Source organism: Melospiza georgiana, chromosome 5, assembly GCF_028018845.1.
Source record: "Melospiza georgiana isolate bMelGeo1 chromosome 5, bMelGeo1.pri, whole genome shotgun sequence".
Lineage (NCBI taxonomy): Eukaryota > Metazoa > Chordata > Aves > Passeriformes > Passerellidae > Melospiza > Melospiza georgiana.
The window spans coordinates 36,130,247-36,155,068 of NC_080434.1; the positions used below are offsets into that span (position 1 = coordinate 36,130,247).

The window sequence follows — 24,822 nt, forward strand, 5'->3', positions numbered from 1 at the left end:
GGTTTTTGAAGTTGCACAGGCTTCTTCTTGAGTGTCCACTGAGGGGAAAATCAGCATACTCATACTTCCTACTCACAGGTTTGCAGCTGATAGTAAGGTTTCAACCATGTTATGTACTTTGAGGTTCTGAAACAGATGTGTTTATCTTTTATTTCAGCATTGCAGTCCAGATGGTCCAGACTGTCCTACAGCTTTCTTGGAGAGGCTGTGTTTCGAGATGAAAAAAGGGTTTAGAGAAACAATGCTTCAGCTTGTGTTGTCTCCAGTGAATCTGTTTCTGAATGACAATTATCAGGTAGTCAGTCAGTGTTTGTGTGGCTGTATTGTGGAAGTTGTGTTGATGTTAAATTTGAATTATTTTTTTGTAGGAATTTTCTTGTTGTGCAAAGGCTTTATTAAGGCTTGTAAGGCGTAAGAAAAATCTGATGGGTGTTTTGTAAAAATCTTTATTTTTGTCCAGATTTTTTTGTCAGTAAAATAAACAGGATAAAATGAAGCTGGTGTTGCCTCTTTTCCAAGCATTGCCTCTCACCTCCTTGTCCTTGCAGCGCCCTGCAGTGGACGAGGTGCTCCGGGAGGGTCACATCAGCCTGTCGGGCCTGCAGCTCCGTGCCCACGCCATGTTTTCTGCAGAAGGGCTGCCCCTGGGAAGCGACACTTTGGAATATGCCTGGCTGATAGATGTGCAGGCTGGAAGCCTCACAGCCAAAGTGACAGCACCACAGGTACCACCCAGAAACCAATCTGAAGTACTGAAGTATTACCCTTCTTCCTTCAAGAACAGGCACAGTGTGGATTTCTGGAAAGTGTGTGATCTGTGCCTTATTTTATAACTGTAAAATCTAATAATTTCTGTAAAGAGACAGGAGATGCCAAATGAGCCATTGTCAGAGTGATGTTTTAAAGCAGGAGGCAAATGAGATGATTTATGGGAGTGTGGTATGGACAGGCCTCAGGAGTAGCTGCTCATTGCATAAATTGTGCTCCTTGGTCCCACTGGAACATAATTTGCTTTCCCAGTATTGCACTTTGTAGGGTCAGTCTTAGCACTAACCCCTTTTAATTTTGCCATTTATGTTACATTTGTCTTTCCACCTAGGTGAATGACTCCAAGTTTACAACAGGCAGATCATTCTGATTTATTTCTGCTGTGGTCTGCCAGATCTTTAAAAGGGGGCTGCTTTGCCAGTGTATTCTGAGGCACAAGAAAAGCCCATACTTTCTATTTAGTAGTTACTATTTGCTTTAATTATTTTGAAATTTTTAAGACACTTCTACATCTTCTTGTTCCTCTAAGAATTGGTGTTTTCTAGGATTAAGCACATATTTAATTGGGAGACTTCTGCAGCAAATAAAATAAGGCATACAAGCAAGTTTAGTAACTCTAAAGAATAGATGTTTTCTTGCTGCATATACAGACATTTGTGGTGGTACTTCCCAAAATGCTGCCACTGATTTAGATCATCTGCAGGATTTGCTCCACTGCTCTATGGTTCAAAATTGAACTTTGATTCAAAGTACTCCAAGGGTAAAGAACATTTCTTAAGGCCTAATGCAGCTGAAGGATTTTCTTGCTTTATGAAGCCATTCTCAATTGTATGCAATTGTATTTTTTTTAGTTGTCAGCTCTTGAATTTGCTGTTTCAGGTTCATTGGCTTTTTTCCTTGTGATGCATTGCAGGAATTTCTGAAGGGACTACACTGAACAGAGGAGGAGAGATTTTGTGCAGGAGAGTCATGGCTAGATTAAATTCCATTCAAATTACTGCTGATTTTAAGTGCCCTTTCCTTTGGCAAGCCAAAGAAAACCCATTTCCCTCTCATAAGAGACAGACAGTCATGAATAATTTCCTTTATGAGAGAGCTAACTATATAAAAGACTTAAATCAACAATAGGCTAATTACTGCATCTAGCAAGAATCAGCAGTGTTTTGTTGAGCCAGTTTTCTCCTGTGCTATCTAAATGTAACTTTGTTGCTTTTATAGAAGCAAATCTGACATTTAAATTATGCGTGGTAACGAAGTACCTTGAGCTGTTCTTCGTGAGAAAGTTGGGGGAGCTTTGTCTTTACAATCAAGTTCTCAGCTGACTGCAAGAGCAAAAGCTGCTGCCTTTTATTAAGAAAAAATTTCAGAAATTGTTTAGTGTCACCGTGCTTTTCCATGAGAAAGTACGGACTTGCGTGTTGTGGTGCACACAAGAATAAAAATCAGCCTTGAGTAGCAAGTAGGTGCTGAAGCCTTCTGCTCACATCCCAGCCCTTGGGGTTGTTCTGTCACACCACAAATCCATGTTGTGTGGGTGCTGATGGATGCTGTTGTTTGCTTGCAGCTTGCCTGCCTGCTGGAATGGGGGCAGACCTTTGTGTTCCACGTGGTGTGCCGGGAGTTTGAGCTGGAGAGGCCCAAATCCGTCATCCTGTGCCAGCACGGCATCGACCGCCGCTTTTGTGACCCCAAGGTACCTTGTCATCCAGCCCTGCTGCTCACTGGGCATGCACCCGTTCTGTGGAACACTTCTCGAATCCACCCGGAACATAAATAAAAGGCTCAGCCCAAATTAAGCTCCTAATAGATCTTTATATGTTTTTTTCCCTTGATTCTTTCTTTTCCCTTTTCCCTCAGACAAACTCTGTGCCTGGGCCATGCCCAACGTCAGATGACTTGAAGTACACCATGACACGCTTAGCCATGGATGGAGCAGATCTTTATGTGGTAGAACATGGCTGTGCCACCAATATCAAGGTAAAAATTGTTCTCTTGACAGCAGTTAAATACTTTGCTAATAGACATACTTGTGTTTTTTGATAGAATATCTACCTGCGTGGATGGCTTGCTTGCATGCAATGGATTAAACAGAATTTCTAAAACTTTAAGTGATAAAAAGTCATCATGGGCTGAGCCAGGAGTAGATCAATTTGGCTTCTATTTAATTATGCCATGGCATTATTAATTAATTAATGCCTTGGCAAATGTAAGGAGGGACTATGTGTCTCCCAAAATAAAATGTAAGCTGTGAGTTTGGTGTAAATTAATTTCAAACACCCTGGGCAATATAAATCTCAGTGTTTGTACCTGAGAGTTGATAAGAACTTTTAATTAATAATTCAGCAAATGGAAATTATTGATATGGATCATGTACAAGTCTGTTATCATATTTCAAAAGTCCCATACCTTCTTGGTGATTGCTCATGAACAGCTCCTTGCAGCACTGACTCCTTCACAGCACAGCCAACAAACTCCATCTCTCTTCAACCACCTCACCCCCTCTTTTGTAGCACTCATCTTCTCATTGGGCACAGCTGTGGCCTGTTAAGGGCAGGGCTGTTCCTGATCTTTGGTGATCAGTACAGCTGCAACTCCTCAGGTGTGAGACTACCTTCTGCACCATTTTCTTACATTCTGTCCCTCCACACAATTCAGTGCTGGATAACTCACAGTCCTCTTTGTGAATTTAGGTGTATCTTTGGTAGAGAAGGGAGAAGTGTTTGTGCCACTGCCCGACTGAATCCTCTGTTCAAAAAGGGCTGTGCAGAGAAGAGCTGATATTCTCTCCATTATCCTACTGCACAGGGAAAAAAAGGAATGATTTACTCAGTGTAGCAAAATATGACTTTAGATACAGTTGAGTTATGGTAACAACAGCAAAGAAGAAAACTGCCATGCTGACACAACTGAGTAGTAATTGTGCTGTTAGTTAATAAATGCAGTTTTAAATGGTAGACTTAAAAGTCGAAGTTTTGGCCACAGCTTCACATTATGAGCAAGAATCTGACTGAAGGGCACCGGTAATTATTTTAAACATTTTTTTAATGACGTGGTATCTCATCACTTGAATGGCTTGCTGCCCTGTGGCAGTAAAAAAAAATGCTTGAGCCTCCAAATTCTTTAGAATCCAATATTAAAAAGTACCATCATAAATATTAACAGTGTCTGTAGGCATAAATATGAATGGCAGTATTTTCAAAGGCAGCTTAATAACCTGAACCACTCTAGAAAATTATATCCTGAATGTGTTCCATTCAAATAAAAAAAAAAAAAGAAATTTCCTTTATAATCTGTGACAGAGATGAGGAACAATAATTTAATATTAACCCTGTGGGTAGCTCTTCTATGGCTGGGTTATCTTTCAGCTTTTCTTGGTTTAGATTTGGCAAACTCCATCTGAAATTTCAGGTGCTTCATGGTGACACATTGGAGAGGGCTCAAGCTATGCAGGAAGTCTGATCCAATGTCTTCAGATTCTATGAAGTTTGAGGACTAAGCAAATTTGAGTGATTCAAACTTTTTGGGTTTTAGGTGACAGTGAAGAATTTAATGATTTAAGTTTTTAAGTTTCATGACAAGTGATTTCTGTTTTGTTTACAAAAGGATGCTTCTATGTAATTTATTTTTTTTGTTAGGTAAAAAGTGTCTGAGACTAATTTCTAAGCATGCCTTCTTTTGTGCGTATGCTGACTTGCAAATAGTACTGCTTCTCCAGAGAGATTTTTACTGAGATCTTTTTGGGCTGCAGTTTGGGATGGATGTGTTAACTGGTTTAAGGCCACTTTTCCTTTGTCCCACTGACAAATAGTCAGAGTTGCTGTTTAAATCCTGTTTCAGATGGGTGCCATCCGCATTGCAAACTGCAACCTGCACAACCAGTCCGTGGGGGAAGGCGTCAGCGCTGCCATCCAGGACCTGCAGCTCAGGCAGTACGTGGAGCAGGTGAACAACTGCAGGACTGGCCTGCAGCCAATACTGAGGAGGGCATACTGGCTGGAAGCTGGCTCTGTCAACCTGGGCCTCATCACTGCTGACATTGCTCTAGCTGCAGATCACCCTTCCAAACACGAGGTGCAGAGGCATTTCTTGGAAACGCACGATAACCGCACCAAGAGGTGAGCCACGTGCTCCAGGGAGGTGCATTTGAGGGGGATATTTGTTCATCTTGCTTTCACTGAGCTTCAGCATGGTCATGGTTTTGTTTTGCTTTCTGCTCTTCTTCCTTTTGTAGGTTGTGGTTTTTGTGGCCTGATGATAATTTGAGAAATAAGAGAAGCAAGAACAAGTGTGGCTGTCTCGGTGGTTGTCGGTTCTTTGGTGGAACCTTAACGGGACTGGATTTCTTCAAACTTGAGGAACTGACACCTTCAAGCAGCTCTGCTTTCTCAAGCACAAGTGCAGAATCTGATATGTTTTATGGGCAGTCTTTACTGCAGCCAGGAGAATGGATCATCACTAAGGAGATTCCTAAAATGTTAGATGGTGAGAATGCGCTGTACTGTGTTTTTACTCTATTTTGTCCAAAAATATGATTCTTTAACGTTTTGCTGTTTATAGTGTTTATGAATCTGATTAATAAAGTACAAATGCTTGTGCTTTTGTGGCTTGACCCCTTCTAAGAGCAGGCAGAGCTTGAGCAAGCTTTCCTAAGCTGGATTTTTATATTACCATGCACCTCCATGCTGAGTAAAAAGGAGATTTTTGACTTGTTCTACTTATATAGAAAGCAGCCAACTGAGACAATCTGATGTTTTGCTGACATGATTTTATTAATTTTTGTCAGGAGAACATGCTAGTATGTGCATGCATTTCAAAATTAGGGCTTTTATTTAATAATGATTTTTATTTCAGTAGGCAGGGAAGAGTCCACTGCAGCTGTGCCATGAGATAAACTTTTTCTTTTCTTTCCTTGATCCTAGGTAAAGCAAATGGTGTCAAAAGGAAAGATTGGGACTGCAGATCTGTGGGGATAGAAGTGGAAAGGAAAGCACAACACCTGAGCCTCCAAGTGCCGCTGCGCTCCCACAGCTCCTCCTCCTCTTCAGAGGAAACCAGCAGCTCCAGTGCTGCCCTGCCCTTGCTTGCAGGGGAGAAGGACAGCCCCTCATCCACTGCTGAGGATCACCTGGCACAGAAGGAGTTCCTGCCCAGTGCAAAAAGGGAAGATGCTCATGGAAGGTGAGTAGTCTTCTCCGAGTAGACATCTAATTTGACTCTTACGTCTTAGAGCATTCAAGAAATTTAAGATATAAGATGTGGGAACCCAGAACATCCCTCTGACACTCCAGAATGGCCAAGACCCCTGCCAGGGGGCTCAGAAGCTCTGGCACTGAGCCCAAAACACCTGTGGTTTTGATTATGACCCGTGGAGCAAATTGCTAACTTTATATGAAGATCTGCAAGCCAAAACAGTTTAGGTAGCACAACAGTGAAGTTATCACGGGTGGAAAAGTAGATTTTGGGGTTTCTGGTATGGGGGTTCAGGAGGCAAGATGAAGGGCATCTGGGTGTGTCCAGCCTTTCTCCTTCTTCTTCTTGGCCTCCATCTTCTGCTGTGATGTTGGCACTTGGAGATTGGTTTAGAGTAGAAGCTCACTGTCTAACATAGGTGATAGGTATTGGGAAGTTACTGTAAACACTGTACATGTAGTTTTTAGTATAAAGACATAACATCATCCAAGGGGCAGGCAGAGTGCCTGGAACTGTCCTGCTGGATGGACCTCAGCAGGGCAGGAGAAAATTTTTTATAGATAAGGAACAACAAACAACCTTGAGACCGAGAACTGAAAAGCCCTGACTCCTTCTTCAGGTGCTTGGGCTGGGAAAAGAGACTTTTAACATCTGTTGGGGTCACAGTGACCCAAAAGACCCCATGAGTAAGAAATTTGATTTAGCTATTTTTCAAGTGTTAAAGGTGCTGCTGAAATGTTTCCTAGTTTGAATGATGATTTGGGCCCCTGATGGGGGATGGTTACCTGAGCAAGGAAGAAAATCCAGCATGTTACCAGCACTTGTTAAATGTTTGGTTTCACCTCCTCTGTATGTGTCGAGATCTCTAGCTTATCAGAGTGACCCTGAGAAAAGTTCGAAAGTCTCTTTTCCCAGCCCAAGCGCTTGAAGGAGGAGTCAGGGCTCTTCATTTCTGGGCCTCAAGGTTGTTTATTGTTCCTGATCTATAAAATTTTTCTCCTGCCCTGCCAAGGTCCATCCAGCACTCTGTTCCAGGCACTCTGCCTGCCCCCGGGACGGTGTTGTCTTTATACTAAAAGCTACCTGTACAATGTTTGCAATTACTTTCCAATACCTATCACCTATGTTAGACAGTGAGCTTCTACTCTAAACCAATCTCCAAGTGCCAACATCACAGCAGAAGATGAAGGCCAAGAAGGAGAAAGGCTGGACACACCCAGTTCCCTCCATCTTGGCTTCTGAACCCCCATATCAAAAACCCCAAAATCTACTTTTCCACCCTGTGATAACTTCACTATTGTTCTACCTAAACTGTTGTGGCTTGCTGGTCTTCGTATAAGGTTGGTAATTTGCTCCACGGGTCATAATCAAACCCACAGGTGTCTTGGGCTCTGTGCCAGGGCTTCTGAGCCCCCTGGCAGGGGTCTTGGCTGTTCTGGAGTGTCAGAGGGATGTCCTGGGTCCTGACATGTATGTGGACAAGTGGCAGAGTTTGGTATGTAACCAGCATTATGAAAATAATGGCTGTGCTAATAGAGAGCCACAGAATCACCAATGCATTTGACAGCTGCTACAGTGCAGGAAGAGAAGCATTAGTACAGAAATAACCGAGTGTTGTGTGTGTTTGTGTTCCCAGTGTCACTGTGGAGGCTGCAGAGGGCCGGCCTGCGTCCCCTGGCCCCCAGGAGAGGCCTGTGGGGCAGTCCCCCATGAGGTCCCCGCTGAAGCGCCAGGCGTCCGTGTGCTCGGCGCGCCTGGGCAGCACCAAGAGCCTGACGGCCGCGTTCTACGGGGACAAGCAGCCCGTGCCCGTGGGCGTGCAGTTCAGCAGCGACGTGTCCCGCAGCGACGAGAACGTCCTGGACTCCCCAAAGCAGAGGAGGAGCTTTGGCTCCTTCCCCTACACGCCCTCAGCAGATTCCAACTCCTTCCACCAGTACCGCTCCATGGATTCCAGCATGTCCATGGCCGATAGCGAGGCTTATTTTTCAGCTGCTGAAGAGTTTGAGCCGATAAGCAGTGATGAAGGTCCAGGAACCTATCCAGGGAGGAAGAAGAGAAAAAAGCAAGCTCAGAAAGCTGAATACAGTAGGGGGTCTATTTATCACAGTGTGGAAGGGCCTTTAACAAGCACAATCCACAGAGAAATCAGTCAGGATATGAAAACATTGCCAATTAAGACTCATCCTTCCCAGGCTTCGTTTGTTTCAGCTCTGGGAGGAGATGATGAGCATGTTGACAACATGTACATCCTGGACTCTGAGAAGACTGTGGAACGGGAGCAAATCACGTCCCAGCAGCCTGTAATGGCATGTTACCAAAATTACCTGACACAGTTCCAGGTGATCAACTGGTCAGTAAAGCACCCAACCAACAAAAGAACTTCCAAATCCTCATTGCATCGCCCTTTGGACCTTGACACGCCAACCAGTGAAGAAAGTTCCTCATCCTTTGAACAACTCTCTGTCCCAACTTTTAAGGTATGGAAGATGGAGGAGTAGAGAAAGGAGTAAGAATTCAAAATAACTTAAAATGGCTTAGTACCAGTTGTGTGAATAAGATACAGAAAACTTGAAATTGCTTTGCTTTTAGTTAAAGAATACCTTGAATTTCTAACTTGAGGTCATGGGGCTGTGTGACTGGAAGGCCGTGGGCAAAAACAGGACTTGGAGTTCTGTGGTTCTGAATTATCATTTTTGCACTTAAAATGCTGTCTGTCGAATGATACGCAGCTAGAGGACATTTATGTGAGTTTTGTTTAAAACACATTATGCAGAACTGCAGTAGCAGTACATTTAATACTGATAAAGTATACTTCAGGCTCTCAGTGCTTTATTTCAAAATTAAATTGCAACTCAGATTTAGGAAATGAGGTTTTTTTGAGTGACCTGAGCATACATGCTTAAGGAAGGAGATGAACTGAAATATATGAAAAATAATGGAAATTACTTGGTATAAAACAGGTGATTGAGTTCTGAAACTGAACTTATCATTTTGCAGAAAAGGTTTGTGTTGATGCAAGCCTTATGTAGATTAGTATTTGAAGGGTTTTTTAAAAGCAATAAATCAATGTTTATGTAAAAGCAGTGTAATCTGATTTTTCAAGGAATTTAAAAGCAAACCTAGGAGTTCCAGTATCCTATATTGGAGAGTCTAAGTGTTCTTTTAACAAAAACAGTTTTAAGGGGAATTTTTCAAGATCCCTTGGTTGGGGTTTTTATCATACATGGAAGGAATGTAATAAACTTATTTGCACTTCTACCTTAGATGGTTAAACAGGGTCTCACAGCTAATTCACTACTGGACAGAGGCATGCAGCTCACAGGATCAACATCTAAGTAAGTTGAACACATAATCTATGCTATATTATTAGCATATTTTTCAAGAGTAGGATTTTTATTATACCCTGTGAAGTATTTTGGCTCCTGCTAGCCCTTTGAAAATTTTGATTTGCAGCAGTAGTTTTCAGTACCAGATCTATTTCAGAACAGATCATTCTATTATGAAATATTTGGGTTTGGTCAAACAAAGTACACAGTGCAAGCATTAAATTATTTCATATGTACATTTTCAAGATTATGAATAGTGATTTTGTTTAGATTAATTTGGGGGTGCTAATGCAAGTGTCCATTTCATTGCCAGAAGCTTAACCTGAATCTAGGGGGGATTGTATTTTTGTGCTTTCTAAGATATACAGTAGAAGAAACCTGCTGTTACGTGGATTTCAGTAAGAGTCAAAATGATACCAGAACACTTTTGTTTGTTTTTGCAAAGCCTGGTCACTGATGTGTGTTTGCCTTCCCTAGCACACCTTACACTCCCTTGGATAAGAAGTCTGCAGAGAACACAGATGATGAAACAATAACAGAGGAATGGACGTTGGATCACCCGGTCTTCCAGACACGCACCACGGCCATCGTGGAAGTAAAAGGAACTGTAGATGTAGTTCTGACTCCTCTTGTAGCAGAGGCACTGGATAGGTAATTTTATTTTGATGGCACTAAAAATTGTCTAAAATCACAGCTGTTCTGTTCAGTAAAGGCTTAGGTAAAAGGATTGAACAGCCTGGCTGATGGAACAGCAGGGCCTGGTGCCTGCAGGATGTAGTTCTGCATTTCCTATGAGGTGTGTGGAGCAATGGGAAGTGCCCTTTGTGTTTGTCAGTGCTTGTTTTTCCTCTGTAGTGTTAATTGCACATGGCTGATGGTGAAACTGGGAGTTTCCATGGTCTCTTGTGGCTCTTTTCCCCTCCCAGGTACATCGAGGCCATGGTGCACTGTGCCAGCTCCCGGCATCCGGCAGCAATTGTGGATGACCTGCACTGCAAAGTCCTGAGGGATGCTGTGCAGAACAGCAAGACGAGCTTCTCAGAAAATGTGAGGGAAAACCAAGGAAATCCTCATGGATTTGAGAAAATGCTCACTTCTCTATCTTACATACAAAATATTTTAACTGAATTTAGTGTTTTGAGATATAAAGCTAAAATGATAGCTGTATTAATTTGGAATGCATACTTACATGCATTTTCATAATCAACTCTTACATATTGTCTTTCACTGCCCAGGAATCTTTTACAGGATTTGACTTTTTCTGTTTTGGATGGTCTAGAGTGATTTACATCAGATGAAATCACACATTCTGTTCTTTGAAATTACTATAGCTGGTGTTCTTAAGTATTACATTCATCTCAGTGAGATGTTACTTATTATTTTGTAGTAGTTAGGGAGAGCTTTGAAAGTGCCTATGGGTTTTTTTTGCAGTTCATCTGAGACCTTAAAAAATTAATTTAACTTAAATAGAATTGTATGGTAGTTCTACAGAATTAGGTGTTCTTTCTGTCTATGGTAATGACCATATTTATATTTTATGGTTTCTTAGACTTCACAGTGTAGTGGACACTAATAACTTGTTTCATTGTAAGTTGTCTGATATAGCTTACATGTGTAGAATTCCAACTTCCAGCTGAAGTCTGGTTGTTAAAGTTTACTGCAGAATGTCACTGCTGCCCTTATGGTTTTAGACCTACTGTACCTCTAAGTGCTGCAGCCTTTATTCTGGAAATCATGGTAAATTGCCTAAAATAAAGTCAGAGTCTCTTTCTGCTTCAATGCTAATAAAATATCCTGTTTCTCCTGAGCTCAGCAGCTCTTGAGTTTGTGCTAATAAATTATTTTTCTCCGCTCTTCAAGTTGTCTTCAAAGCAAGACATCAGAGGAACAAAAATAGACACCACCACAACAGGAACAACAAACCAGGGACCAGCACAGACCAATCTCTCACTTAAGCAAGATAATGTGACAATTAAAGGTCTTCAGGCCAATGTTACAGTTCCAAAGGTAACAATCTTTTTTTAAAGCTTATCAGGGAAGAAGTGCCTCACAAAGTTCTTTTTATTTTGAATCCCTGCTCATTCCCCAAAAGCTGAAGTGAAGCTAAGCATTTGTGCTAGAGAACTAAAGCTTTGAATTTTGGAACTGCTTAATTTTTTGATGGTAGACATGCAGTAGTTAAATATCAACCACTATAGAGGTAACTTGCTGCCATGTCTTTAAATTATCTTCTGGATGTCATGGTTTTATTTTTCTTTTTACTCAAAGTATAAGACAAGGTTCTATCAGAAATGAGTGATTGATGTAACTTGCTTTTCTAAATGTCTGTACTCTCTTGGAATTCTGTGTGCAGGTGAACCTGTGTTTGCTACAAGCATCTGTGGATGAATCCCCAGGAGTTTCTTCCAGCAAAACCGTGACTCACGTTTCCCTGGTAGCTTTGTGTTTTGATAGAATTGCTACTCAAGTTCGTATGAACAGGTAAGAACAGTGCATGTCACTGTCTGTCATAAACTTCAGACATGTTTATTTCATTGGTTTTGTCTATCTTGAGGTTTGCTTAATTGCTTTTTCCTCCCTGATATTGTCAAGGGGTATAGTTGAGGAGACTTCGAACAATGCAGAAGCTGGGAGGAATTCTGTCGCATTTGATCGTTACATCCAAACCAGCAAAATGCAGCCCCAGTCCTCTGGCTCACTGAGATCCAACTCTGGAGCAGAAAAAGGAAAAGAAATTGCTGCTAAATTGAACATCCATCGTGTTCATGGACAACTTAGAGGTCTTGATACAACAGGTATTGAACAATATTAAAATGTGGAAATGTCAGTGTTAATAGAAGCAAGTAGTTACAGTTGGTGTTCTTGTAGTTTGGTTGTAGGTGTTTTGTTAACATGGATGAGAAGCTACTTGCACCCAGAACTTTTTGCAGATACTTGAAAAAGAAGTTTGGGATGAATTATTATTCCACTAAGTGCTAGATTTAAACTTAGGCGAACTAAAAGGTGTCAAGACAGACTTGTGAGCAGTTTGTGTGGCAGATGTGTTGCCCTGTAAATATTGACCTGCACTGCTGGAATTTGAGGCCTGAGCTCCCTTTCTTCCAGCTAATCTCTTTTCAGCTACCATTTTTGTCACCTTTTGTAGGGAATGAATTACACTTCTTTGCTTAGTGCATTCTAACGCATTCAGTAATTGCCTGTTGTGCCAGAAATTTCAGCATGATACATTGTAGATTTTTAACTGTAACAACTCTAAAGCTGAAAATGAGATCTATCCCATTGACTTCCTTGTTGTTTGTGTTAAGGAAATGCCTTCAAGAAGCTAGGAGTTAAATTTTGCTCTAACTCCTGATCCTGGAAAAACAAACCAGGAAAAGATGATCAAATGTAGAGGCTGTTTTTGTTAAACTGCTTCAAGTTTGATGGAATCTACACCAGTTTTGATTCTGTTCCATAAGGATCAGGAGTCTTCAGACGTGAGGAAGTACTCTGTAAAACCAGGATGATGAAACAATACACAATAAATAAATAAATAACAGAAAATCCCATTGCTGTGCAAAGATGAGTGAGCAAATGAAATTGGAGGAAAACAAAGAGCACTGAAATGGTTACCTCCCTTTTTACTTAGTTATGGATGGAATCTTAGTAGTGGTGTCCTGTGTCAGATATGCCACAGACATTCAAGAGATCCAGTTTTGGAGTTCTAACCAAGAAAAGTCATCATCTTCTGTTTAAAAGGTTTGAGAAGAGCCTTTCTGAGGATCTTAGCATCTGATGTTTACTTCAAACATGGGTGCACTTACAAATTAGAGGCAGGGAGTAAGGATTAGAAAGGGGATAATGTGTCTCAGTGTAGTTCTTTGCCTGAGGTATTTGATATTTAGGTATAAAGTGATTTAAAATACTGCTCAGTCCTTGGTTTATGGGTTTTTTTTTTCAAATTTAAAAATTATCTTGCCCATATTTACAGACCAGGAGCAAGGCTTTTTTGCCCTCTTTTTGTGCTTCTTTTTCTTGCTCGTGTTTCAATTTTAAACTTTTTCTTTCTTTTTTTCCCTTCCTTCTCGTTTGAGGAATACTAAAGGGATAACTCCCACAAAACACTCTAAACTTCAGAGAGCTTTTGGAAATTGTAAAGCTTTTCCATTTTGGAGCAAAATATTAAATATTTATTTATCTTATTTATTTTCACAGATATTGGAACTTGTGCAATAACAGCCATTCCTTTTGGGAAATCAAAAGTTCTTTTTACTTTGGAAGAGTTGGATGAGTTCACTTTTGTGGATGAAACAGATCAGCAAGCTGTTCCAGATGTAGCTCGAATTGGTCCTAGTCAAGAGAAGTGGGGTTGGATAATGTTTGAGTGTGGAATTGAAAATTTAACTATAAAAGGTAAAGCTTTTCAAGACTGTGTATTGTTTTTTTTTTTTTATGAGATTAGTGACAGTTCTGTTGATAGGTCTTCTGGCTTAGCAATTATTTGATTAGAAATTGTTAAATCTGGGTGATGCTGAATAGTACATCTCTGTGGTAAAAAAATTTCATAGGTTATACAATAAAGACATTTTTAGTTGTAAGTACCACTAATAATAGTATAGGAAATAATTTCATGTAAACTGGTTTCATCAGTTTCTGAACTTAAGGTTGAAATTAATGCTTTCACTCATCACTCAAATCCTCACCTTATCCACAGGAAATGCATTATAGAGCCAGAGTAGCCAGAGTTTTGCTGTGGGAGGGGAAAGCTAGTTAAAAAAAGTAAAAAAAACCCACCTAGTATATGTGTATTGTCTATCATCAGGGTTACTTTTTTTCAGAAAATAACATTTACCAAGTCTTTATGTGAATACTCTTCATCTACTTGTGGTAGAAGCTCAAAAGGATCAGAAGCTCAAAATTGTAGTGATAAGTTGTTGAGTAAAATGGTAATGCATCTTGTTTAGCTAAAATCCTGTGTATTTCTCTGCTTAAGCAGAGATCTTCTGTGGGGGCAATAACTTACAGCTGTTTACAGCTGCCAACCTTTACACTCTGGGTGTTTTTACAGGGGGAAGACAGTCTGGGGCAGTGCTGTATAACACATTTGGAGTCATGGGCAAATCAAGAGACACAGAGAGAGGTGGATTGCTTGCGTCAAACAACTCTTCAGATTCCCCCACTGGCAGTGGCTACAACACTGATGTGTCAGAAGATAACCTCCCTTGTGACAGAATAAGTCCCTCTTCAGATATTAATGGAAATTCTGTTTCAGATGAGCAGGTTAGTTCAAGCTGGGTAGAAGTCATTAGTCACTCATCCTGTCTGCTTAGACACTAAACTTGAGCTTTCTGCAGAGTCCCTTGGGAGGAGGAGCATTAATTTATTTTGCTTTGCCTAAATGCCTGTGGAGAAAAAAACTATGAGCATGTATGGTATGTTGGCACCTTTCAGTGTAACAATTTTGGAAGTCAATTTCCCTTCTAACTTCATGATTCCTTGTTTTTGAAGGATGAAGGTGTTGAATCAGATGATCTGAAAAAAGATATCCCCTTGATGCCTCCTCCCCCTGACTCCTGCAGCATGAAGTTGACAATCAAAGAAATTTGGTTTAGTTTTGCAGCTCCCACCAATGTGCGCTCCCCAGCCCACATATATTCAAGGTATGATTTTACCTGATATAAAAGAGGAAAAATGACACTTCTGCTTTGTTAAATTGTGTTTGTATTTGCTAGGTTCTGAATGGAATTTGAAGCTTTGAAAATGATAATTTTTATTTTGTGTATATCACAGTAAGGCTTCCACAGAAATTACTACAATAAAAAACTGAAGCAAGTGCTGCTAGAAAATTCTTACAATAAAATTAAAAGAAGAGAAAATGAAGAGTAAAAAAACCAAAATGAAACCAAAAGCCCTCACTAGCAACTTCTGGTGAGATAGAAATATATGAGGGATAAAGGCAGGGGAAGGTGTTTGTTTTGAGTAGATGAAATGCCAGTGAAGAGAGCAGCTCAGTGCTTTTGGTGTTCAACTGGATATCATGCATGATCTGACTGCCATGCACTATAAAGTTCTAGATGTGTATTTCTAAGATAGTTTTTCACATCATGTATGTAGAATAAGCCAAATGTTTCAGTCTGTCAGTACAAAGCCATGAGTTAAAAAGTACTCTGCTGGTACTCCTACCTCAGCCCTTTACCAAAAGTCCTTCATGACATGTAACACTTCAGTGGGATTCAGTCAGTGATGAACATTTTAAACTGTATGATTTCAGTAGGGAATGTGAAATGGGAAAAGGAAGGAATAGCAGTAGCAAAAGTGGGAAGAATCATCAGTGTGTGTGTCAGTAAAACAGAAATTGCCTCAGGTCCTTTTTGCCAGTTTTATTTTCTGGGCACTGAGTCTGTGTTTATTACTTTGCATCAATGCCCCACCTGCATGACTGTCATTCGTAAGAGCACCAGAAAATCCTGCTCATTGCTGCTGGTGCCTGTGAACACCCCTTTCTCTCTGTCTGCACAGGCAGCTGAACCTCCTGAGCACTGCAACGCCTGCAGTTGGTGCTTGGCTTGTTCCCATCGATCAAGTGAAGTCATCGTTAAATAAGCTGGAAACGGAAGGAACCCTGCGAATCTGTGCTGTTATGGGGTGCATCATGACAGAGGCTCTAGAGGTAAATGGTAAAATCAGTGAGCATATTAGAACAGGACAATGTGATAGACAAAATATAGGTTTTGGAATGCTGCATGTTTTCACTGGCACACTTAGAGCATCTCTTGTGAGCCTTTGCAATTTGTCACAAGAGATCGCAAAAAGCTGTGGTTTTTGTACATAGTCTGAATTCCAGAGCCAAGTCTCATGCTTCTTACAGGAGTGCCTCTCCAGGTAAAATAAGAGTAAGAAGTATGGCTGTGGTGCCTGGTATATTCTATGGAGTGTTTTTGTTTGCTGATGGTTGGATTGGTACCATCTAGTGGGAAGATTTGGATGTGACACCCACGCTGAGATCCTGTCTTGCTTAGTGACGTGGACGACCTAAATGTGATGCTGGTTTTCTGCTCTGCTCAAAAATTATCCTTGGCAGCAGTCTCTTATTCCTACCTCCCTTCCTGTTTCTTCTTCCCGCTCTCTTTCTAGCGTTAAGCCAAATTTTGAAAAGTGCCTGTTCCTTCAAAAATTACAGCTAGCTTTGCATGTATGTCTATTAGTCTGAATCCAGGCTTTTCTTTTATTGCTTCATATATGTAAATATGCATCCAGAGTTGTTTTTCGCATGCAGTATTTAAAATAAGGTGGGTACCCATGAGCCAAATCCTTGTTGCAGAAGTTCAAAATGAGGTTAGATGTTTGTTGTCTTATAGATGAGATCTTTTCTTTTATGCTGTTTGCAAGTGTTCATATGCTGAAAATGTTTTTATTTTAATCTAGAATAAAAGTGTGCACTTCCCTCTGAGAAGCAAGTACAACAGGCTTACCAAAGTGGCTCGTTTCTTGCAAGAAAATCCCTCTTGTTTACTCTGTAATATATTGCACCATTACCTTCATCAGGCAAATTACTCCATTATTGAGGATGCCACTATGGTGAGTTACCCAGGAAAACTGGAAATATCTCAGTCCTTTCATTTCAGATATACCAATTCTAATGTCTTAAATTTGGCAACAGCTTGAAGAAGGTTAAGAAACAAGAAAATATAAGCAAGACTCATATGTATCTTTCAAGTGATAAGTAGATATTGTTTCTCTCATTTCATTTTCTTTGGTATCTGCTATTTTTATGACCTGTATATATGCATAATCTTATCGATCTATTTTATTAGTAAGTATGTGAGATCATAAACCAAAAAGGTGTGTCTTTAAAACTGTATATGGCTTTTTTTATCAGATTTCATTCCCTCTCTGTCATACTTCAGTGGACTTTATATGATTTGATTTTTCATGGTTTTAAAATGGAATGAGTCTCAGTTATTGGGGCAAGTGTATGAACTGGTTAGTTTATTCCAAATTCTCTCCTTGGAACTAGTTTTCTAGAAACACTGGGGTAATGCAGACAGTTTAAGAAAGGAACTAGAATTGCACAAACTTAAGGGTTTAAGAATCTAATAATTTTTTTGATGGCTTTAGAGTGTTAAGATTGTAGTGGGAAGTAGTTATTTGAACAAACATCAGGCAGAAGGGAGGAGTCTTTACTCCTGATTTTATGTCATTTACATAATCCAATTCCACAGCTGTCAGATTTAAACACTTTGGTTTTCAACATATTCAGCTGAGAGCCAGTGATCAGGAATAGCACAATTTGTGGCACAAATAGCACAGTTTGACTTGTGGTTAAAATGCCAAGCTTTTGTTTTCTTTAGGACAATTCAGTGATGTAATCAAAACAATCCCTATATTTGGCCTCAAATTTATGTTCCAAAAACACTGCTTATGAATAACTGAAAAAATAATCTTTTTAATTTCATTTCTGTTTGTACAAAGTTGCTATGAATCTTTGCCCATAGCTCAGAGCCTGATAATTACTCAAGTGCTTTTAGCTTCATATTTAACAAACCTGCTTCCTGTTGTTTATTTTTGGCCCCTTGGGCTGGCTCCTCAGGTCATGTAGATAAATGTATTTACTGTGTTCAATGAAGCTGTAATTTTTTATCTGTCAGCTCCTTGGCTTCTTGCTTGATGTGTGATGGTGCCAGCATGTTTGTCATAAGCCTCTTAAGTATAGAGATTTAAGAGAGCTTTGCCTTTTTCTCCCTCCAGTTTACTTCAAAATGCTGTGATATGAACTTTAATTATATATACTGTATTTTTTTTAAAGAGTGATGGTCTTCCTGCCTTAGTGACCTTAAAGAAAGGTCTGGTTGCCTTAGCAAGGCAGTGGATGAAGTTCATTGTGGTCACCCCAGCCTTTAAAGGAGTCAGCTTGCACAGACCAGCCCAGCCAATGAAGCTGCAGCCAAATGCCAGCCACGAGCATGAGGATGGCCTTGGACTGGACAATGGAGGGGGCCTGCAGAGTGACACAAGTGCTGATGGAGCAGAGTTTGAATTTGATGCAGGTATTTTCATCCATAAAAATTCACAGGGGCAAGCAGCTCCTCTCAGACATTTTTATCTTAACTTTTAGTGTTTGATACATTATAGTCTCCTTAGAATTATCCAGCTTCTTTTTTTATATATATCACCTTCATTCTGAGGCTGCTGCTAACAATGGTAATTATAGTATTACAATAATTAGTGTTTGTTCAGGGAAAAACAAAACAGGAGACCTCTCTTTCTTCCTGTCTTTTGTCTTTTTTCCCCGCACGAAATAAATCAACTTAATTATTTACTACATTTCAATCAAAAGCCAGGCAGCAGTTAGCAGCTTTAAGAGAGCAAAGATATTTGTGTGAGAAACCTGTATGTAGACATACAGTATAAAGGAAATTTTTGCCCCCTTCTCTCAAATATCTGTTTTAATTAAGCAGAAGCACTTGGATTATTGAACAAAACCCAGCACACGCCTGTCTGAGGTGTTCTTACTTGTTTATAAATCAGACAGCACTGTGTGGGTGTGTGCCAGCACTGGGAAGTTGATGACTGCTTGTAGATAGATGTGCCTGATGCTAGATAGATTTGGAGAACCAGGATTATCCGAATGAGGACAGTGTTTGCTTGGTGCAGCCACGGTGAGCGAGCACACGATGCTGCTGGAAGGAACGGCCAACCGCCCTCCCCCTGCCAGCGCCTCCTCCGGGCCCGTCACCGGGGCTGAGATCATGAGGAAGCTGTCCAAGACTCACACGCACAGTGATTCCGTGCTCAAAATCAAGGTGAGTGCACAGGGCTGGGCACCAGGGCAAAGGGGGGTCTGGCTGGCCTGTTCAGGAGCAGTTCTGTAGCTGCAGGTGGGTAAATGCATGCAGAAAGTTACTATAGTGCATGGAAGGTGTGCTCCTGACCTTACAAAAGGGATGCTCCAGCAGTTGGTCTGTGTTCATCTGTTCTTTGTTTTCTTGCCAATTAACTTCCTGTGCATCATTTAAGGATGTGCCCTAACCTTTGCAGCCTTTGATCATATTATTTATGGCGGCACAAACAAGGATTTAACTATCATGGTTCAAAATCAAAGACTGGCAAAGCTCTCCAGTGACTTGTACTAAAATTGTGCTCTAACCTTTTATTCAGACTAAATATTACTTTGTTTTTGCAGTTTCTACAGTACTTCATTAATTTGTTTTCTGCTCACAGGGCATCCATCCATATCATTCCCTGAGTTACACCAGTGGAGACACAGCTACAGATTCACCAGTGCATGTTGGCCGCTCTGGAATGGGAGTCAGGGAAAGCCCAAGGAAGGAAAGTCTGCTCAGCTATCTCACTGGGAGCTTTCCTAGCCTGCACAATCTGTTGGAAGGGACTCCTCAAAGAAGTTCAACTGCAGTTAAAAGTAGTTCTTTAACACGAACAGGTAGGATGTAGCATAAAAAAGTATGATGTAGCATAAACAGGTATGATGTGGCATAATTTCCTAGTCCTTTTGAATGAATAGGGAAATAACCATTTTGCGTTTGTTTTTTCTTAACCTTTTGAGTAGCTCAAAAAGAGAGCTGAAAATACTATTTCACTACTGTAGTTTGCATATGATAAATTCAACATTTAGTCATGGTTTATGAAAATGTTTATTTTCAATAAATATTTTAGAAGCTTGAAGCATTGAGGTGTTTATGCTCTGTGTTATTTTTCAGACTGTATTTTTATCAGTTTTTCTGTGTATGTACAATATATACTATATTTGATATTGTGTTTTCTCTAAAACTTCTCTCCTTTGCTGTCAGGGACTGAAATATTGTTCAGAAAAAAAGGTATTTTGGTTTCTTAATGATTCCTTTCCTCTAATTAATGGTAGAAATGAGCAAATACAAAGCCATGTGTAGCGCAACAACCATTAGTGCCACTTGTAACTTCTGTGGTAGTGCTGTTTGACACATAATTTAGTGGAATAAACCTAGAGAATTAGGTTTATTTTTATAGTTTCTAGTTGTTGGCAGTGAAATCATGCCATGTTCCTTGTTTTTGCTGACTTGGATGCCAGAAATGCTGAAGTTTCTGCTTTACCTGCACAGGAAACACTGTGGCCACAGACATGTTGTCTGAGCACCCTTTGCTGTCTGAGCCCTCCTCTGTGAGTTTCTATAACTGGATGTCCAACGCCGTGGGCAACAGGGGAAGCGTCGTGCAGGAAAGCCCAGCCACCAAGTCTGGGCACAACAGCCTTCCAACAGGTATTGCTCATTTGCAGCTGAGTTCCAGGTGCTTCTGGGTTGGCTGGGCCTGTGTTTGCCACTTTCTGACTGAAAGTAATGGAGGGAGTGATTTATGATCAACAGGACTTAATTGGTTCAAAGTATTACTTGTGGGACTTCACAGCAACCTTCACAGGGAAATGAAAACATGGGATTTAAGCAAAACGGATGTTTTATTTTGCCTCACCCTGCCTCCAAAAATTTAGCTTTTTCTTGTATTTGGAGCAGTATGGCTGCCAAAGCAATGTGTAGCTGCCAAAACTTTAACCATAAAATCTTCTTCTGTTGCTGAGTTCCTTCATTTTGTTGGCTATTTTGGATCTAATTTGCATATGCTTATTTTGTAATTTGTGCATTGGAATCCTTGCTCTTTCTCAGTTGAATTCTGAGACTAAACGTGTTTGGGAGTAACTTAGGAATGGGTTAACTTGTGGAAGGGAATAAAGAAAAAATATATTTCTCAAAGTCATAGGTGTATTAAAGAACCACAATTAACAAATTATTGTAACAATTTTTTGCAGCTCATTTATTTTTCTTCTTGGCCTGTCATCATTCAGATTTTTCAGTGTGTGTCTTAATTTTGTTTTTCGCTAACACTACGCTGGAATCTTTTTTCTGTTAACACTCCTTCAACTGTGCTATATTAATCTTAGGCAAAAAGCAGTTGCTTTAGTTTGTTTTTAATATTGAACCAACAGTCTGATCCTACAAACATCATTGTGCTGTACAGATGGCCGTACATATTGAACTATTGTGGTTCCTGTGTAAACTGGAATGTGTTTCTCTGCAGAAAGACTCTTTCCAAATTTGAATTGGGCAATCTCTACCTGTTCCAGCAATATCAGGCTGTTTGTTTATCCTGAATGCCACCTTTAGTGAAGTTACAGACCTCGCTGTGGCTCGTTTATCTGTGTAAATAATCTTGCTGAATTTATCAAGTCACTGGTGGTAAGATTTGCTGTGGTGTTAGTGTTCCATGGGTATTTATTTTCCAGGTGTGGCACCCAATCTTCCTACCATCCCCTCTGCTTCAGACTTCAACACGGTTCTGTCCAGTGACCAGAACACCCTGGATGGCACTCACTCGCAGCACAGCACCAGCCAGGATGACATTGCAGGGGTAGAAGAGGGCAACCAGGGCTTTCCTGCTGTCCAGCTGGCAGATGCACAGGTAACTGGGGTTGCACATGGTGAGCAGGAGTGTGGAAATGATCAAGGCTTTCATAACTCATTGGGTGGGTTTTGTTTTGTAGGTTGTGTTCAAACCTCTGCTGAGTTACACGGGGATTCAGTCGCAGGATGCGATGCCCCTGTGCTACAGGATGTACTTTGGAGAGTACCTCTCCTTCTCAGGAACTCTGGACTGCCTCAGAGCAGATATTGTTGATTCAGACACAGCAAAGGAGAGGAAAAGCAAGCGAGCCCGAAGGTATGATGAGAGATTTAAAAACATGTGTATTGGCTAAAGCACAGAAATTAGGCTTTTCATGTGGTGACAGATTTCCAAAGTACTTTCATGGGATAAGGACCAGCCCTTTATTCTTCTGATCTTTTGTTCTGTCTTTCTGTTAAAATATTTTTTTTAATCCTCCTACGGAATTATTTGGGAATTGTAACTATTTGAATCTTAGCTCCTTTTGAAAATTGGAGATTGGGGAACGGGGAGAGCTGGTGGAAATAATAGTGGGGAGGAATTTGAGTGGCTCTGAAGTGGTGTTTGATAATTAATCCTCTAAATAATAATGATTTGAATTCTTCTGAAAATGCTCAATCTTCCCCCGGACCAATTTTGGGCAAAGCTTTAGGATGTAATGGAATGACTGCATGCCAAACTAGGTTTTGTAGAACTAGATGATTTCTATGTTAGTAGCACACAGTGTGAAACTGTAAAAGTTCATTTTATCATATTTAGAACTGTGGTAAAAAGGTGATATCCTAAGGGAAATAAAAGGCTGGGTTCAGTAAATTAGATGTAAGCTGTATTTGACTCTCACTCTCATAAAAAGCAGCACAGTAGTAACTAGTACCTTTCCTTTCCTCAGGCAAGGAGCTGTCAATCTCCCTCCTCTGGAATTCAAACCAGCTTTGATGTTGGAGACTTTCAGCATTAGCGCCGTGGTGATGGAGAAATCCATGTGCACCCCTCAAAACTCCACCAACGCCCTCTCCTTCCATGACTTGAACAAGCGCTACTACAACACCTTCCACTGCAACTTCACCATCTCCTGCCAGTCCATCAGCCAGCACGTGGACATGGCGCTGGTGCGGCTCATCCACCAGTTCAGCACCATGATCGACGACATCAAGGCCACGCAGACGGACATCAAGCTGAGCAGGTACACGGCCGGCTCGGCCTCCCCGACGCCCACCTTCAAAACGCGCAAGCACCGCGACTTCCGCTCCTCGGATTTCAGCCGCAGCTCCCGGGGCAGCCTCAACGGGGGCACCCGCGTCAACAACGCCAAGGGCAAGAGGACAAACAACGACAACAACAAGAAGGAGGCTCGCAACAAGAACTCCCTGGGCAGGTCGGAGCGAAGGACGTCCAAAGTGTCCAGGAAAGGCTCCAAAGATGTTGTTGACCATGTGACCATCCATATGGATGACTCTGACTCCATTACTGTGTCGGAGCAGAGCGAGCCCTCTGCAGAGTGCTGGCAAAATATGTATAAACTGCTCAACTTCTATTCACTCATTTCTGATCCCACTGGCATCTTAGAAAAGTCTTCTGAAACCTTTGGACCAACAGGTAAAGTGGTTCATGAACCCAAATAACCGAGTGTGTGTGGTTTTGCTTAAATGGTGCTTTCTGAAGTTTGCTCGTGATGTCTTTTTGTGAACTGCCCATCCTGTCTGAATTGGATTAGAGGGGCAAGTGATGAGGACAGTTGTGAGCTTTTGATTAGTTCACCAAGATGATGTACAAAAGGAAAGCTTAACTTTTCTCACTAACTGCATAGTGTGGATTGAGTTTGTTCCTCCCAAAGTGCTGTTTTGTGTTCAAGGGGGTATGGAAATGCTGCATATTATTATTCCGTGGGAATATGCAAGCAGGTATGTAAAGCCATCCTGAGGAAGTTAATCTCTGCCTTGAGAATGACTGACAATAAAACAAAAATCTGTCAATCTTGCTGTGAGAGAAGGAAAGCTGCAATAGTGATTTTGGTGAAGTCCCACAAAGATTACAAGTGTTTGGGCCTTATTCTCATCTGAAACTTTGAGATCTGGTGTGATTATTACTATTTCTAATGTATTTCAACACAGAGCAGCAAATCTGAGAGCTGACTTAGCATCATTCTCTTTGTTGCTGAACTTAGGTTGCTGTGAATATGCAGGGGATGGTGTAGTTGCTCTACTGCCATATTTTCTTTGAACTTCTTTTAACTAAAGAACAAAAAACTTCTGAGAGTGTCAGATGGGAACTCGTATTAAACAGATACCAGTGTCTTTCATGCACAGAATATCATAACCACAGAATATCATATCAACATCTGAACACAGTGTAAATTTTCTTATCTTGTTTTTAGCTTCCTGAATGTTGAAAAGGAAAACTTGTCCATCCAAAAAGATGAATTATAATAATCTTTGCCCATGCAATGATCAAAAAATAAACAGGGCAATTGGAAACTGTCAGGGTATTTTTCTGGTATAACAATAAAACCAGATCATTACAAATATTTATATAAGGTGAATATATCTGTGAATAATAATGAAACCACATTGCTCATTATTGTCTCCATGGTGTCTTGGATTCGGTTCAGTTGCAGTGGTATCGGGGTGGAGTGAGTGAAGCACAGATAATTTTCCTGAAGAGTTTTCTTGCCATGGAATATCTATGATCCTCAGTTTGAACTGGAAATGTACGTGGGATATGGCACGGGTTTATCCCAAAAGGAGCCTTAGGGAGCTGCTGGTGTGTTTGTGTGCAGGTGTGCGCAGCCCCACGGAGCCGGCCTGCAGGGTGGTGTTTGAGAACGAGCAGGACAACGGGCGCAAGCGCAGCCTGGTGACCGCGGAGCCGCAGCACGTCACCCTCATCGTCTTCGGCATAGGCATGGTCAACAGGACGCACCTGGAGGCCGACATCGGTGGCCTCACCATGGAGTCTGAGCTCAAGAGGATCCACGGCAGCTTCACCCTGAAAGAGAAAATGAAAGGTGGGATCAGCTAAAAGCGTTCTTGAAACAATTCCATGGCAGCTTTACATGTGCGTGTGCAGTATGTGTGTGTAATATAATAATATTCAACAAGTGCTTTTAAAAAATTATTATAAAGGATGC

At 40.9% G+C, this 24,822-nt stretch overlaps 1 protein-coding gene across 9 annotated transcripts in view; it reads left to right on the forward strand.

Annotated features, from left to right (window-relative positions):
• BLTP1 (bridge-like lipid transfer protein family member 1) overlaps window positions 1–24,822 on the forward strand; it is an 87,405-nt gene that overhangs the window by 32,134 nt on the left and 30,449 nt on the right. For 8 of the 9 annotated variants that reach the window (XM_058023795.1, XM_058023786.1, XM_058023788.1 and 5 more), the window contains exons 21-47: window positions 158–295; window positions 549–725; window positions 2,333–2,461; window positions 2,626–2,745; window positions 4,606–4,883; window positions 5,000–5,250; window positions 5,688–5,946; window positions 7,595–8,438; window positions 9,226–9,296; window positions 9,765–9,938; window positions 10,214–10,334; window positions 11,148–11,294; window positions 11,641–11,768; window positions 11,880–12,082; window positions 13,482–13,679; window positions 14,335–14,546; window positions 14,775–14,926; window positions 15,786–15,936; window positions 16,692–16,844; window positions 18,073–18,313; window positions 18,921–19,069; window positions 19,488–19,707; window positions 20,363–20,521; window positions 21,538–21,713; window positions 21,796–21,971; window positions 22,585–23,291; window positions 24,472–24,699. In XM_058023795.1, coding sequence (XP_057879778.1) covers window positions 158–295; window positions 549–725; window positions 2,333–2,461; window positions 2,626–2,745; window positions 4,606–4,883; window positions 5,000–5,250; window positions 5,688–5,946; window positions 7,595–8,438; window positions 9,226–9,296; window positions 9,765–9,938; window positions 10,214–10,334; window positions 11,148–11,294; window positions 11,641–11,768; window positions 11,880–12,082; window positions 13,482–13,679; window positions 14,335–14,546; window positions 14,775–14,926; window positions 15,786–15,936; window positions 16,692–16,844; window positions 18,073–18,313; window positions 18,921–19,069; window positions 19,488–19,707; window positions 20,363–20,521; window positions 21,538–21,713; window positions 21,796–21,971; window positions 22,585–23,291; window positions 24,472–24,699 — 5,962 coding nt within the window. The remainder of the gene's footprint in view (window positions 1–157; window positions 296–548; window positions 726–2,332; window positions 2,462–2,625; window positions 2,746–4,605; window positions 4,884–4,999; window positions 5,251–5,687; window positions 5,947–7,594; window positions 8,439–9,225; window positions 9,297–9,764; window positions 9,939–10,213; window positions 10,335–11,147; window positions 11,295–11,640; window positions 11,769–11,879; window positions 12,083–13,481; window positions 13,680–14,334; window positions 14,547–14,774; window positions 14,927–15,785; window positions 15,937–16,691; window positions 16,845–18,072; window positions 18,314–18,920; window positions 19,070–19,487; window positions 19,708–20,362; window positions 20,522–21,537; window positions 21,714–21,795; window positions 21,972–22,584; window positions 23,292–24,471; window positions 24,700–24,822) is intronic. The other variant, XM_058023789.1, reaches the window with a different exon arrangement.